General features: G+C 46.1%; 2 protein-coding genes across 7 annotated transcripts in view; one reads left to right on the forward strand and one right to left on the reverse strand.

Moving 5' to 3' along the window:
* The first annotated feature begins 492 nt into the window (after nucleotides 1–492).
* On the forward strand, nucleotides 493–6,535 carry eif3m (eukaryotic translation initiation factor 3, subunit M). Its single transcript, XM_035395518.1, is given in 9 exon segments — nucleotides 493–907; nucleotides 1,281–1,375; nucleotides 1,496–1,524; nucleotides 1,527–1,575; nucleotides 2,211–2,310; nucleotides 2,684–2,765; nucleotides 4,917–5,060; nucleotides 5,431–5,491; nucleotides 6,355–6,535. Coding segments are annotated over 9 exon segments (786 nt in total). The 5' UTR covers nucleotides 493–805; the 3' UTR covers nucleotides 6,479–6,535.
* Nucleotides 6,536–6,539: 4 nt separating this feature from the next.
* LOC118215085 (coiled-coil domain-containing protein 73-like) overlaps nucleotides 6,540–16,164 on the reverse strand; it is a 44,397-nt gene continuing 34,772 nt past the window's right edge. For 3 of the 6 annotated variants that reach the window (XM_035395515.1, XM_035395512.1, XM_035395514.1), the window contains exons 10-15: nucleotides 14,779–14,858; nucleotides 13,509–13,634; nucleotides 13,007–13,066; nucleotides 11,616–11,720; nucleotides 10,732–10,850; nucleotides 6,540–7,252 (exon numbers count right to left, since the gene is read on the reverse strand). In XM_035395515.1, coding sequence (XP_035251406.1) covers nucleotides 6,937–7,252; nucleotides 10,732–10,850; nucleotides 11,616–11,720; nucleotides 13,007–13,066; nucleotides 13,509–13,634; nucleotides 14,779–14,858 — 806 coding nt within the window. In that variant the 3' untranslated portion in view covers nucleotides 6,540–6,936. The remainder of the gene's footprint in view (nucleotides 7,253–10,731; nucleotides 10,851–11,615; nucleotides 11,721–13,006; nucleotides 13,067–13,508; nucleotides 13,635–14,778; nucleotides 14,859–16,164) is intronic. The other 3 variants (XM_035395516.1, XM_035395513.1, XM_035395517.1) reach the window with 3 other exon arrangements.

The following is a 16,164-nucleotide window of genomic DNA, read 5'->3' on the forward strand; positions in this document are numbered from 1 at the left end:
CTGTGTCTTTTTTAATTAATTACGTCAGCTCTGTATTCATTGTCAAGGCAGCAAATGGCTGGCACTGTTGCTGGGGCATACATTACAGCTTATCAGAATACCCATTCGGATTTCACCCTTGTGTGGAATCCTGTTGTTGCCTTTTGCTGACTGGCTGCAGCAGCCAAGGAGAACGCATAATTGGTCGGAGAGTAATAATTGACGCCTGGGAGGGAGGGTTTCAGTGTGCAGTTTAGTTCTCATCTCATTCTGCATGAAGGGCCCCTCGAGTAAGTCAGCTGCCTGTAGCTGTGCAAAAGGCTTACCACTCTGACACATTAACTGCGCAGCTCACCTGAGGGACTGCAGCAGCCAGAGAGCTATATGTCAACGAGACATGGCTATGAACACAATTAAGCATTACATACTGGGATAACTGTTTCAGGTTTGATACCTTGGCACATCACACCATCTGTCAGCTGGCGACAGCTGCTGCAGGTGGTGGTGGGTAATGCAGAGCTTGCTGTCCACTGCAGGGTGTGGAATGAGCCAGTGGCAGCAGTTAAGAGCAGACATGGCAGGCCAAATCCACTGACGCATTCTACAGTTGTTCCCAATAGTAGTTATGCAGTTTTATAGTTATGTAGTGGGTATGTAGTTTCCTGGTTAAATCCAGAGCACAATTTCAATCGGTGCAAAATAGTTATGAATTGATGTGAAAATAACTCTGGCTAGCACAGTCATTATGAGTCTCCTCTTTGTTCTAAAAGCACTTGTGTGTGTGTGTGTGTTTTTCAAATAAAGGCTGAGCAATCTGTTCCACGGGATGGATGAAAACACACCTGTAAGGTACACAGTATACTGCAGTCTGATCAAGGTAGCGGCCACCTGCAACGCCATCGCGTTCATTCCAACCGAGCTCGATCAGGTAGGTACGGGACGCTCGACGCAGGGGATACTACACATAATATAACTAAACATTGTCTGTGTGAATACATTTGTAAAATTCCTGTGGTAATGTAATAGTTATTAATTAAAGCTCAATGGAAGCTATATATACTTAAAACTGCATAAATATACTTCAGGAAAGGGCTACCAGGATTTTTTTTGATGGAAATGTTTTGATAAGATACGAGGGAATAGTTTTGTATTTTGATTCATTGGACCTATAGTCAAATGTTTTTTTTTTCTTTACCAGCGAAGTAGATCATAGTGTTTGTATAGCCATATGTGCTATAAATACATTGCTTGTGTTGGCGTGATGGGTTGGAATTCATTTAAGTCCCTCTCGTTTGCATCAGGTCCGAAAATGGATAACTGACTGGAACCTCACCACGGAGAAGAAGCACACGCTCCTCCGGCTGGTGTACGAGGCGCTGGTGGACTGCAAGAAAAGGTGAGACCGTTTCGAACGTTTTGTCTGCCCCCTTGAATGGCCGGTCGTTTTTATGAGCGTGTGCATTTGTTTGAATTTGTATTTGCATTGGGTTTGATTTTTGTATTTGTATTTTGGCAGTGAGGCAGCTGCTAAAGTGATGGTGGAGCTGCGGGCTACACGGAGGACAACGCCTCTCAGGCGCGGGTCGATGCTCACAGGTGAGGGTCTCTCCGCCGTCAACCGTGTGATCTCACTCGCCAGATCCAGCCCGTCTGTGGCCGTTTAACACTGGGGTGGGCAGTTCCAGTCCTGCATTTTTTTTTTTGCTGTCACCAATAACACTGGCCTAATTTGCCAATTACTGCCCTGAATACACATGGGTTAGCTAATCTGTGGATTAAACCTAGATTAGATCGCAATAAGATGTTTCATGTTGGGACACAGGAGCAGTCTTCAGCTGTCATTCATGTACTTAGCGAGAAATGGAGCTAAAATATCAATTACTATTATTGGGCTAAGAAGGGCAGAAGTTGGTTTTAAATTTATAAATTGATATGTCCCTCCTTGGCCACTTGATTTTATGTTCTCCTCAAACACCACAAGCTCCATCTCTAGGGTGTGGAAAGGGAAGTTAGTTTCTTGCGATCGGCAAAGGTAATCCAGGTTTATCAAGTAAAAGTCCCTTTGTTCCAATCCCCTGGATCTGTTAATTAGCACAATTCTTCAGGTATAGTAGAACTAATTCGTCATATCAGCTGGTTGAGTTCATGGGTGGAAGAAACATGTGGCAGGACTTTTGCTTTCTAACCCCTGGACTTTCCACCTTTGGTTTCCTGGAATCTCTTCCCGTCAGGTGTATCGTCCGTGCTTTGAAAGACCCGAACACTTTCCTGTTCGACCACCTCTTGGCCCTGAAACCAGTGCGTTTCTTGGAAGGGGAACTCATCCATGACGTGAGTATGGACACACGGCTCCACCGTTTGGTCTCGGGTCTCCGGAAGTCTCGTGTTGGGCAGGGGTTGGCGATGCCGCTTGCAGGGCGGTGCGATCACCACGATCCTGCACGTGTTGAGGGTCTGTAGGCTGAATCTTCAGTTGGGGTTCCTTTAAATAACTGGGGTTCACGTTTGGTCCAAAGGTGTGAAGGGAGCAGTGGGAATCTTCTCTTGCGCTCCTGGGTCGTATTTGCCCAATTGGCGCAATTCGGTTAAGCATTAGTCATTTAAAAAAAAAAAACTGTTTATGTATTTGCTCATTCGAGACCTTTTCTTGAATGGCAGTTTACATCTCACATCTCTTAAAACCAGTTATTTTCCTCTTTGCCAGCTCTTGACCATCTTCGTAAGCGCAAAGCTAGCATCGTACGTCAAGTTCTACCAGAACAACAAGGACTTCATCGATTCCCTGGGTACGTATCGGCTGAATGCGGTGTTTATTACTGGCTGCGGTGTTTATTACTGGCTACGCTGCGACCAGATGCAGGTATGCCTGAGCTGAATCCCGCGCTGAAACAGCTTCACCACTGGCAGCTGTATCCCAGAGCCTGGAGCGCATGCTTTAAGCCACTGGTTCTCAAACAAGCTGGTTTTCGTTCCAACCAGTTACAATTCCAGAATTTTAGCAAGTTGTTAATTTGCCTTAATTAAGTGCTTCTCATGTTTTGAGGGATTATTTACCCACATTATGTAAAATAGCTATGCATACCATGGAGAATAAGTCTCACTCACGTATGCTGATTGTGCTGTAGTGTACACAATTGCATTAAGGGTAAAGCATTTTTATCTGCACAAATTTAAAGACTGAGTTGGATCAGTAGGCTGCCAATTGGCGAAAGTGTTAACACGTGGCGGCTAAAGCAAACGATCAAGAGCCAAACCTCCATTGTGTTTAAAATTAAGTTTACAAAACAAATTATGAAAGAACTTGAACATGTGTTCAACAACCTTGAGAAAAGTATTGACTGTAACAAAAAAAAAAAAATACATAGGGGTCCCCCAGGACTGAGTTTGAGAGCCGCCATTTTAAGCGAAAAGCCGACCGCAAGGATGCCCGCGGGACCTGCCGCGGTTTCGTGCCCACCCGCCCTCTCCGGCGGGATGTTGTTCCGGCGTGGGGCCAGCGGGGAGGGGCGCACTGGAGCAGGCAGCGCCCCACCCCACCCCCCCCCCCCCCCCGGCTAATTTGCTGCGGCCCTCGGGACGCACTGATGGAATGCGCGTGTCAGCAGCCGCTTTATTTACGCGCTGTGTAGAAATGAGTAGTAATTAACAGCAGGGCCACTCCCTCGCCCCGTGTGTAATTGACTGTTTCAAAGGAGCGCTGCTCCATAATCCAGGGAGCGCATTAAACTTACCGCCTTTCCAGGCCGCCACCGCCTCCCTTCCTCCACCGCCCACCCCCCCCACCCCCCACCAGATAAGGGTCAGCGCTGCAGGCAAAGCCACTCAAACGCATAGGAGTTCTTTATACGGCATTAAGATTTTGACATATTAATAATCAGTAAGTGTATTTAGATTTTTTAACGACCTCCAGAGCTCTCTGAGGGGGTTTGTTCAACCAAAAAAAAAAAAAAGGCAGGTCTTTGATATCCGTTTATTAAAAAAAAAAAAATTTAAAAAGGAGGTGCTTATTAGAGGGAGCCATTTTAGGGGAAGTATGTTTTGACTTTAAATTTGGAGCTGTTCAGATGTGCGGTCTTTCTTCAGTGTCATTAAAACTTATTCAGTGCCTGTCACTGCACTCCACCAATATATAGCAAAATATTTGCTTCCTTGCCTGGTAATTATAGGAAAAAATGTTTGTGACTGTGACCAGGATCCTAACTGAGCCCAAACTTGAAATTGTGAATGTTCTTGTTCCCGATGCATTTTGCGCTAAGAATTGTAAAAGAAATAGCTGTTATAGGGCACTTGACTTGATTAAACTTGGTGAGAATTTGAGCACGGATGAATAAGAAACTTTTGAAAAATATAACGCAAATATTCTCTTCGGTTAGTGGCATTAAAACATTATCTCGCTCATCTCGACGAGTTCGGCCAGACTCAAAAGCGTACTGTCAGCTGTGTCGCCCTAACACGTGTACGATCTGGTCTCTGCGGTCTCCTCAAAGAACATAAACTTAATGAGCAGCTCATTTGCATTTGTTAATTGCGGTTAATGTGCTTTAATTGATTCTTGTTGCTTGTATGTTCTGATTAAGCCCAGTTATAGTTGTGCACGGTGTTCAGAGTGCAAATGAGTTGTTTTTTTTTTTTTTCGCCCCCTCTCTCGCACTAAATTTATTTTGATGCACTGCCAGATCAACCTGTATGTAATTAGGTAATTAGTGTTAATTAACTTTTATAGAATTAGTCCAAGGTGTTTTCCCCTTGTTAATTACTGTAAGGTGGCCATCTCTGAATACAGAGTAGGCTGGGAGCAGTGACTGCCATAGCTCTACAAGCTAATCGGGGTCCTGTTTTTACCTTTATCAATCCTTTCATTATAAACTGACCAATCAGTTGCCGGTGCGCTTACGATGTGCACATTCGTGTTCATTAATCTGTGTTAATGTTTTCAGGTCTTTCACACGAGCAGAACATGGCCAAGATGAGGCTCCTGACGTTCATGGGAATGGCCGTGGAGTTCAAGGAGATCTCCTTCGGCACCATGCAGCAGGAGCTGCAGGTCAGCGCGGACGACGTGGAGGCCTTCGTCATCGACGGTGAGCTTTCCGCCGCGCTCGACGGTCTACGTGTTTTTTTTGTTTTTTTTTAAGCGTCCTCTCGGTTATCTGTCAGAGAGCCAGGGAGCGCGTCCAGACGCGTCTGTGTCCGTCTCAGAAAAACAGGATGCGTCCGCAGACAGAAGGCAAAGGAACTGCGTTGGCGGGGGACCAGGACCAGGACCCTTTTTTTTAACCGCGACATTGGCTGGTGGAGCTTTTCTTACTAAGTGTGTTTACTTTGAGGACTGCTTCATGCCGGCGACGCATACTTGTCAGTGTGCCAGGTGTTTCACAGTCAGTGTCTGCCCACCATCCCCCCCCCGACCCTCTTAATTTTAATCTTTTTTTTTCTTTTTCTCTTTTTTAGCTGTTCGAACCAAGATGGTTTACTGCAAAATTGACCAGACACAGCGCAAAGTTGTGGTGAGGTAGGTGCCCCTGCGTTTTCCGCTTTCCATGGTTTAAATCTGGCCATTTGTCATTTGATCAGATTTAGGCGGGAATGTAATTAGAGGCAGTAATGAAAAGCGACCTTTTTTTTCCGGCACACTTCCCTTAATGACCCAGCCGGGTCTGGAATATTAATGTGCCCTGTGGGGTTTTCAGGAGGCTCGGTCAAGGCTACGGGGAGCCTCCTTCCCACAATGCACCAGGTCGTCGTGCCTCCAGAAAATTTCCTTTGTTGTTGCTGCTGAATCGGAACCGGTCGGTTTTAGCGGCCAATCGGTAGGCTGTTTTTTCAGCAGGGCGGTCCAGTTCACAAAGGAAATCTATAAGTGGGTTTCCTCACTTTTGGGTTCCGCTACATGCTTTTAATTTAAGAAGCCAGTAATGGGGGGGGGTGGGGACATCAGTGTTGTTGGTTTTCATATTTATTTGGGAACCTAAAATTGCTGCCAAGTTTAAATTATTAAATGCTAGGAGTATTTTCCTTTTTCAGTTGTTTAATCAGTGAATGCGTAGCTTTGTTAAAGAACGTGGACATGAATGCTGTGTGCATGCTTTACTCGGAGAATGGTTAAGTGAGCACTGAATGATAAACACTGAATGGAAAAATGAACACTGAACGGTTAAGTGAGCACTGTACATTAGATTACAGGCATTTAGCAGATGCTTATCCAGAGCAATGCAGGTTACGTACATTGGCAGTGTCCTACCCAGGAATTGAACCTGTGACCTTTAGGTTACAACACCAGTCCCCCCCCCCCCCCCCATTATACTACACTGCATCATACGGTGAAGTGTGAGCACAGGTGGGCTTGTTCTGACCCATTTCGTCTCTCCCCTGCAGCCACAGCACGCACCGGACCTTCGGGAAGCAGCAGTGGCAGCAGCTCTACGACAGCCTCAACTCCTGGAAGCAGAATCTGGCCACCGTGAAGAGCAGCCTGCAGACCCTCTCCACCTCCACTTGAGTTACCCCCCCCCCAGCTGCAGTTTTATATTTACCAAATAAAAATGAGAGGAATTATTTTTGTTGGCTTGTAATTTCAGGGTTTGCGCTTTCCAGCATCTTTAATTAAAAATTTTTTTTTTTTTTTACTGTCGAGATGGTCAGCAGTTAAATTTCTTCACATACAAGTGCAGTTAGAAGCATTTATAGGAATTGCCATTGACCTTGATGTCACTTTCTGATGGTGAGATTTAAAGATTCAGCACTGTTACCAAGGAAGTGCTGGTTTGCATATTTTACTGAAAATCTGCAAAGCAGAAAAAATGAGGTTCTAACACAATGCTAGAACGGCATTCTGGGAACAACTGTTCCAAACAGGATCAGAGACAAATCTGGTCAATAACAACTGAACAGATGTTCAAATTTGAAGGAAATGAATTTGAAGGAACCACAGAATAAATATAACTGTTACTGGCTTTGCTACACTTCCCACAGTGAGGCCCACGATGAGTGCTGCTTTGTGCTTGTGTAGACCTCGTGGTCTTCTGGTTCCGCTTTGCGCTTCTGTGGGAGTTGCAGCCTCCCGGTGTCACCGATGCGGGCGCTGATCTTAGATTGCTCGTTCCCATCGGACCCGGGTTCGGGAGGCGTGCACTCTGCGGCATGATCCGGTGGAGAGGGACGGCGGGCTGCGATGCCAGCCGGAGGCGTGCTGACGCTCGCCGCGGAAGGCCCCGGAAAGTACGACCCGGCAGGACCACCTCCGAACGTGAACGCGCTGGGTCTGAGCGCTCTCCTGCAAGGACGTAAACTCCAATTAAAATAATCTTAACTGAAAGGGGTGCAGCGGATACTCAAATCTGGCCCTCTAACACCGTTGCCACTTCTTTTCTACCCGAAAATTAAGTGCTGGAGTAATGGCAGTGATTGGTCAGAGAGTTAACTCGCCTGGTGTCCCAGATTTAGATAAGTCCTGATTAGAGGGGAAGATTGAAAACCAGCAGGAACAGTGGCCTCGAGAGCCGGATTTGAGTTCCCCTGGGGTACAGGAATGGCTCTTGGCATTATTCTCACAGAGCAGCCATGGTGTTCTCCTGGCTCCACCGCTCGTCCTGTAGAACAGTTCGGAAGCACACCGCTTCCCCGAAAAAGGATCTCCATGGAGACATCCAAGCGTTCCGCATTCATTCGATCTGAAGTATCACTCGTGTTTTGCTGTACTGCAGCTGTTTTTGCACTAGTTTTGTCATCCAGCTGTAGTGTAGGTTTTGTGTGTTTTTATCAGGTACTGTACTAATCACGATAGTTTGTTCAATAGATGTGCGTGTGTCTGTATACCTATTTAGTCCCGCGCAAGACCCCTTCTGCTTCCGCAACAGCCTGAATTCTTTTCGGCATGGATTCAACAAGGTACTGGAAACATTCCTAAGAGATTTTTTGTCCGTGTTGACTTGATGGCCCCACACAGTTCCTGCAGATTTTTCAGCCACACATTTCATGCTACGAACCTCCTGTTCCACCTCATCCCAAAGGTGCTCTGTTGGATTGAGATCTGCGGACTGTGCAGGCAATGTTCATGGAACCAGCTTGAGATGATGTGTGCTCTGTGACATGGTGCATTATCCTGCTGGAAGTACCCATTTGAAAAATGGTAGACTGTGGTCCTAAAGGGATGTTCAGCAACAATGTGTAGGTATGCTGTGGCATTCAAATGATGCTCATTGGTATTAAGGGGCCTAATGTGTGCCAAGAAAACATTCCCCACACCATCACACACCTTGACACAAGGCAAGTTGGATCCATGGATTCATGCTGTTTATGCCAAATTCTGACCCTACCATCTGCATGTCGTAGCAGAAATCAAGATTTATCAGACCGGGCAATGTTTTTCCAATAAAATCTTGTCCAGTGTTCTTGGCTGATAGGAGTGGAACCCGGCGTGGTCTTCTGCTGCTGTAGCCCATCCAATGCAAGGTTTGACGTACTGCATACCACAGCGTACCACTGTTGTAAACAGCTGTTATTTGAGCATCTGTGGCTTCTACCCTGAAACAAGTCTGCCCATTCTCCTCCTGACCTCTCATTAACAAGGTGTTCACCACAGAACTGCTGCTCACTGGATGTTTTTGTTTATCGCACCATGGGTCAAATACATATTTGTTTTGGATTCAAATACTTTTCTGGCTCTATTGATCTTGCCTGGTGTAATATTACCCTGCCAGTGTGCCAGAAGCGGGGTTTGCACCTTTTGAGACGTATTTCATGGTTCCAGTACACCAGACAAGATGTAGTAAAGCGCAGAAAGAATGTATTTGAATCCAAAGCAAATACATATTTGACACAGGTCTGCTCTAGGAGCCCTTTCAGATGAAAGCTCAGTACTACAAGTCACTGTTTCCTTCTTTGTCCCCTGCTGTTTAAACTGAATGGGAAAGCTGTAATCCGTCCATCAGGCATAACGGGCCGTTACGGTGTTCCCCCCCCCCCCCCCCCCCGTCTCCTTTAACCTCTCAGGGAAGGCGCGCCACCGGAGGCCCACGGGCTCCCGCCTCTCTCCCACCAACGGGAGCATCTGGCTCCAATGAGGAGGCGCGGTGGAGCGTGATGCGAGTGAGTGAGAGAGTCATTGAGTGAATGAGAGGGAGAGTGAGCGAATGGGAGAGAGAGAGAGAGAGAGAGAGTGAGTGAGTGAATGAGAGGGAGGGAGAAAGTGAGTGAATAAGCGAGTGAGTGAGAGATTGAGCGAGTGAATGAGTGAGAGGGAGAAAGTGAGTGAGTGAGTGAGCGAGTGGGAGAGAGAGAGAGAGAGAGTGAGTGAGTGAATGAGAGGGAGAGAGTGAGGGGGTCGCAGTAATGACTGCACCTGGGGTAGCCCCTTCTGCTGGGGAACCTCAGTTTAGGCTCCAGCCCTGATAGAACCTTCCCGCTAAACAGGCTTCGGCTGGTTGGGAGTTCAGCGCTGGGACTTCTGCCTCTGCACCTGAGTTTTAGTCTAGTCTTAGTTTAGTCTAGTCTAAAAATAACGGACACAAAAGAGATGTTTCCCGCCGCTTCTGCTCACATTACACGTTAAACGGAAATGCCGCACGTTTTTAGAGAATGGCCAGATTGGTTGCCAACCTCATGGCTTTCCTAAGAGATTTCTGATGAGCTCACTGCAAAAAACTCTCTGTCTTACAGTGTTTTACAAAACTGTCTTACAGTGTTTTAGTCTTGTAATTAGACTTAAAATCTTTTTTTTTTTTCTCTGAAGTAGAAAATATTAGCTTGTCTTAAGTTACTTTTTGCTTGACAAGTGAAATAGTCTTACCCCCTTTGGCAAATCTTGAAATGAGTAAAACTCTCCTCGTTGGCAATAGGTTTTTGTCTTATTTAGCAAAAAAGCAACAGAAATAAGATTTAAAGTATACATATAAGACTAAAATACTTGTTCAGATCGACTTATTTTTTGCTTTTTGCAGCGCTGAGAATGTCAGTTCAGTTCATCACATGCAGTCACTCAGTGAGAAGAGAAAACATATTTATACCTCCTGCCTTAAACAAATTAATCAAAAGTTAATAAACTTTTTTGCTAGCTCGGAACAACACACTACCTCATTTTTCCACGCTGCTACGGTTCTGTTGTGGTCCTCTGTCAGACTATCAATTTGGCCTTCCTTTTCTCGGATCTTTTCTTGGAACAGTTTGTGTTCTCTGTTAAGGGCCTGCAATAAAATTAATCACCCAAGAAATTTCTAATACAATAATGAATTTTTATGTGTTTATTTCACCTGGGCCGAGAATTCTAAAAATGCAGATAAGGTCGTACAAATCAGCGAGGGCCGCCTCATCTACCCGGTAATTTTAATAAATGAACAAAAGAGCGAATTCCGTTCAGCAGGAGAGAGCCGGTTATAAAGAAAACGAAGCGGCGAAGGGAATAGTAAGGACAGCTGCTGTTATTCGGTTGCAGTTCTTAGCGCGCGTTGTGACGTGAAATACGAGCCCATTGACCGTGTTTTCGCACAGTTGTCTTACAGTTATTCGGGTTCTTGAGTGAATAATTACGTAATCGCTACCTCGCGGTCAGAAATCGCCGGTCCGAGAAGGACAACCGAATTACAGCCCGGCGGCTACTGTTTTAGCATATACGAACCGCGCTTAAAACCGGAGTTGTTCCTGCACTAGTCGCTCGCATAGCACGAACGTTACGCACTTAAACTGGGTGTTAATGATTCTGTTGCACTTATCTTACATTACGGTGCTTTTCTCCTTGACCTCGCGATCATAACTCACCGGCAGCGAAATGCAAGATTAGCTTTTGAGCATATGCAGAAGGGGAAGAGCTGATTGAGACGTGCGGCTGGAACGGACGCCGGTTCAGAAATGCGTTCCTCATGCAGCAGTTTCCTCCCCTGAGGAAAACATGCGCAGATAAGTTAAAAAAGAAGTTTTTCTGTGTTTGTTAAAAATTTGACAAAAAAAGCACAAAATGAAGATGTCCTGATCTCTCCAAAATGTTACTGGCTTACAACCCTGTCTCCCGGGGTCAGGCGAGCGGAAGAAAGATTTGGAAGAATTTCGGAAAGATGATATAAAAAGTCTCTTGGCGCAAAATTTGATTAAAAAAAGAAAACGGAACGTAAATGAATGGTTGTTTGCACAAGTTACACGGGCTGGGTTTTTCTGCCAATAAGGACCTAATTTCCTTTGTTATCTGGGACAGACAGATGGACAGGCGAACAGACCGGCATAGACAGGCAGACAGATGGACAGAGACAGACCGGCATAGACAGGCAGAGAGACGGACAGGCAGACAGACAGACAGATGGACGGACAGGCAGGCAGACGGACAGACAGGTAGATAGGTGGACAGACAGACAGGCAAACGGACAGATAGGCAGACAGACAAATGGACGGACAGACAGGCAGACAGATGGACAGAGAGACAGACCGGCATAGACAGGCAGAGAGACGGACAGGCAGACAGACAGACAGATGGACGGACAGGCAGGCAGACGGACAGACAGGTAGATAGGTGGACAGACAGACAGGCAAACGGACAGATAGGCAGACAGACAAATGGACGGACAGACAGGCAGACAGACGGACAGACAGACGGACGGACAGGCAGGCAGGCAGACGGACAGACAGACAGACGGGTGCATGGTGACGCTGACCTGACGCTCCTCTCTCTGGGCGCTCAGCTCCCGCTCGGCTCGGCTCAGGGCCTCTGTCTGGGCCTGCAGCAGTTGGCAGGCCTGCTGCAGGGCCCTCATCACGTCCTGAGGGGGACCAGCGTTAATGACACACAGCCCCCACATACCCCCATCCCCCGTACCCCCAATATTCACATCCTCCCAACCTAAGCGCACCCAGCACAAAGGTGCACCAGTGTTAATCACCCCCAATATTCACATCCTCCCAACCGCAGTGCCCCCAGCACAGAGGGATACCAGTGTTAATGACATGCAACCCCCCCCCCGAGATACAATATTCACATACTCCCAACCTCCATTTTTATCACCCCAACTTTTAACCTCAAGCAATGGCACCTTATAACGCTCACAGCAGGCACATCTCTCCTGCAGGACCCTCTTTACCGGCAAAATATTCTATTTCCTGCATAAGACCCGGCAATTCATTTTAGTCCGCTGCAGGGGATGTGTCTCTGGTCTGCATCTTAAGAACCATAAATTCTACTACACTGAAACCTGCACTGCAAGGGACATTCATTAAGAATAAATAACATTTAAAAAAATATTTTCACTGCAACATGTTTTTGTCATCCATTCATAACACTTGTATTATGTCAAAAAAAAAAAAAACTCAAATATGAAAAAATTTTCAGGTCCAGGTCGCAGAGCCTTCAGCAATGACGGGACAAACGTGCTTTTGAAAGGCTCACCTGTCTGTCAGTCATAATGACGGTCCTCCACCTGTCTGTCAGTCATAATGACGGTCCTCCACCTGTCTGTCAGTCATAATGGCGGTACTTCACCTGTCTGTCAGTCAAAATGACGGTCCTCCACCTGTCTGTCAGTCATAATGACGGTCCTCCACCTGTCTGTCAGTCATAATGACGGTCCTCCACCTGTCTGTCAGTCATAATGACGGTCCTCCACCTGTCTGTCAGTCATAATGACGGTCCTCCACCTGTCTGTCAGTGAAAATGACGGTCCTCCACCTGTCTGTCAGTCATAATGACGGTCCTCCACCTGTCTGTCAGTCATAATGGCGGTACTTCACCTGTCTGTCAGTCATAATGGCGGTCCTCCACCTGTCTGTCAGTCATAATGACGGTCCTCCACCTGTCTGTCAGTCATAATGACGGTCCTCCACCTGTCTGTCAGTCATAATGACGGTCCTCCACCTGTCTGTCAGTCATAATGACGGTCCTCCACCTGTCTGTCAGTCATAATGACGGTCCTCCACCTGTCTGTCAGTCATAATGGCGGTACCTCACCTGTCTGTCAGTCATAATGACGGTCCTCCACCTGTCTGTCAGTCATAATGGCGGTACTTCACCTGTCTGTCAGTCATAATGGTGGTGCTCCGAAATGCTCCTCACCTGTTTCTCAACCATAACTGTAACATTCTCCTTGATTAGCTGCTTATTCATCTCTGTCTCCTTGAGATATGGAACACAAAGACAAAGAGTGATGCGATGCTAAAACTATTCATAGTCGAGGGTGAACCAGTCTCATACTTTCACTGATTTATTGCCTTCTTAAATGAATAGAACAAATAAATGAATGATTTGAAAGGTGTTCGTGGGTAGCTCTGAGTGAAAGCATAGCTCTCCATAAACAAATGGAGCATTTATGAACGTTTTTCTTCCGTGATATATTCAACTAAGCAGTTCCACTGTGTTGATATTCAGGAGACTTTCGGACTTCAAAATGTGTTCATACAACAAGGAAATACATTTTCTACAGTCACTTCAGAAACTACCGCTTTGTTTGGTTTCCGCAGGCCTAGATGCTCGATATCAGGCGGAAATGCACACAGACTCCTTTAACAGAAAAAATAAAAATGTGTGTTTATTCATTTGATAGGCTTTAGCACGTTACCATGTTTAGCCTGAGACTAAGTAGTTGCATCTGTTCTTTCATAATGTGAAGGGAAATATCCTCTTCAGATTTACAAGCTGAAGAAACTTTGGACTTAATCACTTGGCTGTTGGCTTTGTCCACATCCTGCAAGAAAAAAAGAATGATTCGTCCAAAAATAACAGAAGCACAGCACACTGCATCACCTCAAGCCGTTCAAAAAAAGAATATTTAAAAATGAAATGCAGTGCAGTCACAGTCCGGTAGTTTAAAAAAAGTTTAAGATATTTCCCTTTGCTGAAAAACATGTTGCAAGAAATTGCTACCCTTGCAAATACCTGCGTGAAGAGAAGGCTGCAAGGTGTAAATTAAACAAAGCTTTCTTTGATCTCTTTAACGGTTAATTTATGAGGAAGCACAGCTGGAGGCCCCATCCCCCTCCTCCAACCCCCCGTCCCCCCGTCCCCCCCTACAGGGGTTCTGTCATCTGTCTCCGACCCCCATCTCCTTCAGGACATGGACATGCCCTCAGACAAACAGCAGGCTCCCGCCGCTGGATGCTCGCAGGCGGGGGAACGCTCCGTACCGCCACCCCGCTAGCGCAGCGCTAGCGCTAACTCTGCGGCGCGGGCCGTCCGCTCCCCGGGAGGAACAACGCGGGGCTGCCGCGGCCAATACGCCGCTTCACTCGCCAGCCTCACGGAATTATTACTGTTTGCACCATCAAATAACCCCCTGCCTTACGTTCAGAAATAACACATTTAAAGGAGAGGCCGGCTGTTTAATTTGTTTGTAAGGTTTGTTAAACTCCAAGCCGCAAGTCCGCAAAAAACTGTAAAACTGTAAAAGAACACACAAATTGTGCTTGATTAGTAATGCCCATATTCACTAACACTAACAAATGATACAAAAATAAACAAGATTCACAATTAAAAATTTGTTTCTAGTAGGAATTTAGTGAGTTTTTGATTCACCTGGAGCAGCGCTACTCAACTCCGGATCCTGCAGGCCGCAGTCGCTGCAAGTATTTCATCCAACCATACCACTACACCACCAGATTTCACTGTTATTTTACCTTGGTTCAGGAAATAAGCTCATTAGTGAAATCTGGTGGTGTAGTACATGGACGGAGCAAATACCTGCAGACACTGCGGCCTGCCGTACCTGGAGTTGAGTAGCCCTGACCTAAAGCCAAATGTACTAGTTCTTATATACTTGGGACAAATACAGCTTTGATTGCACTAAATTAATGAAATGAAATGAATGAAATGAACCTGTTTCACGTTTCTACCTGTTTCAAGCTGTTGATTGTGGCTTGTTGTTGTTCATTCACGATCGCGAGTTTCTTGTTGAGCCTCAAGGCTTCTTCCACTGTAGGAAGGCACACAAGAAAACTTCAACACATAAATATTAACAAACCGTTAAAACTGTAAACGCTATCTGAGAACTTGTCCAAAGCGACAGTGCGGCTACAAGATTGCATGGATTGCAACGCTGCTGTTAAAAAACGTACTTTCTCTTACAACATACTTAATCAAAAATGAACAAATTATCTACCTTCATTGTGAAGCTCTTTAAACTTAAAAATTTTTTTTTTTTACATTTTATAAATAACCATGCCAGATTTCTCCATGCCTGCAGTTCACCAATCAAGCTGGTTTACGTCAATCACGCCGCTAATTTTGGCGAGCGACAATCAAAGTGTTTGCGCGCCCCTTTTCCTCAGTCGCGGTAATTTAAACAGGCGCCTTCACATAACGCAGCATATACGGCCAACAACCCGAGGCGGTTTAGTCTGAAAATGGAGGTCTGAGGCCTCGTGCTGTTATGATGAATGGCGCATCGTCCACCTTCACAGATAAAGGGCAGAATTCCGCTTTTGCAACATGTGACGGAGAAGAGCGACCGCTTTTCGGGTTGTCTGCATTCCTCGCGGCGCATGTAGCGGCGCAACAGTGTCCAGGCCGGCCCTACAGGACGGGAAAAATGCCTCCTATCTATTTCAAATTAGCACCAGTTACCAAGGGGAGCTAAACTGTATCTGCTCTTTATGTAAATAGTGATACTGCAGTTTAGAAGCAGCCGATAAACGTGTTTACGAAGCCCCGCTTTACGTAAACACGACTTTTTAACGCAACACGTTTCTCTGGACGGACGCCAGGCAAGAACGGCTACCTGATAATGCAGCGTCTGTAAACGTTATCGAAATTCTGCGCGACGGGGGGAAAGAAAGCTGCAATCTGTCAAGTCTTTTTTCGAGGAACTTCTCGGGTCTTTCTCTGGTACGGAAGGCCGTGTCCGCCCGTTGGCATTTAGGGTGGACAAAAAGGCCAGTTTGTCAGGGTCAGAGAGATGGAAAGTCCAGGGGGTCAGAAAGTAAAACTGCCACGTGTTTCTTCCACCCATTAACTCAGCCAGCTGATTTCACTAATTAGCTCTACCTCCTGGATGAAGAGTTGTGAGATTTTCGAGAAAACAGCCTCCACACACGGAACTATGAGCCAGACCAGGGTGATGCCCCCCTGCCAGGGCTGTGCTTCACCTACAGACCGTCAGTTACTGAGCAAAGCACATCCGGTGGTCAGTTACTTTTTCTGATGAATCATGATCTTGTGTAGGCAACAATTCAAGCAAATTCAGCCACTTGCCACAACGCTGGCTAAAACCAATCAGATTC

The sequence above is a fragment of the Anguilla anguilla genome, chromosome 16 (genome assembly GCF_013347855.1).
Source record: "Anguilla anguilla isolate fAngAng1 chromosome 16, fAngAng1.pri, whole genome shotgun sequence".
NCBI classification, from domain to species: Eukaryota; Metazoa; Chordata; class Actinopteri; order Anguilliformes; family Anguillidae; genus Anguilla; species Anguilla anguilla.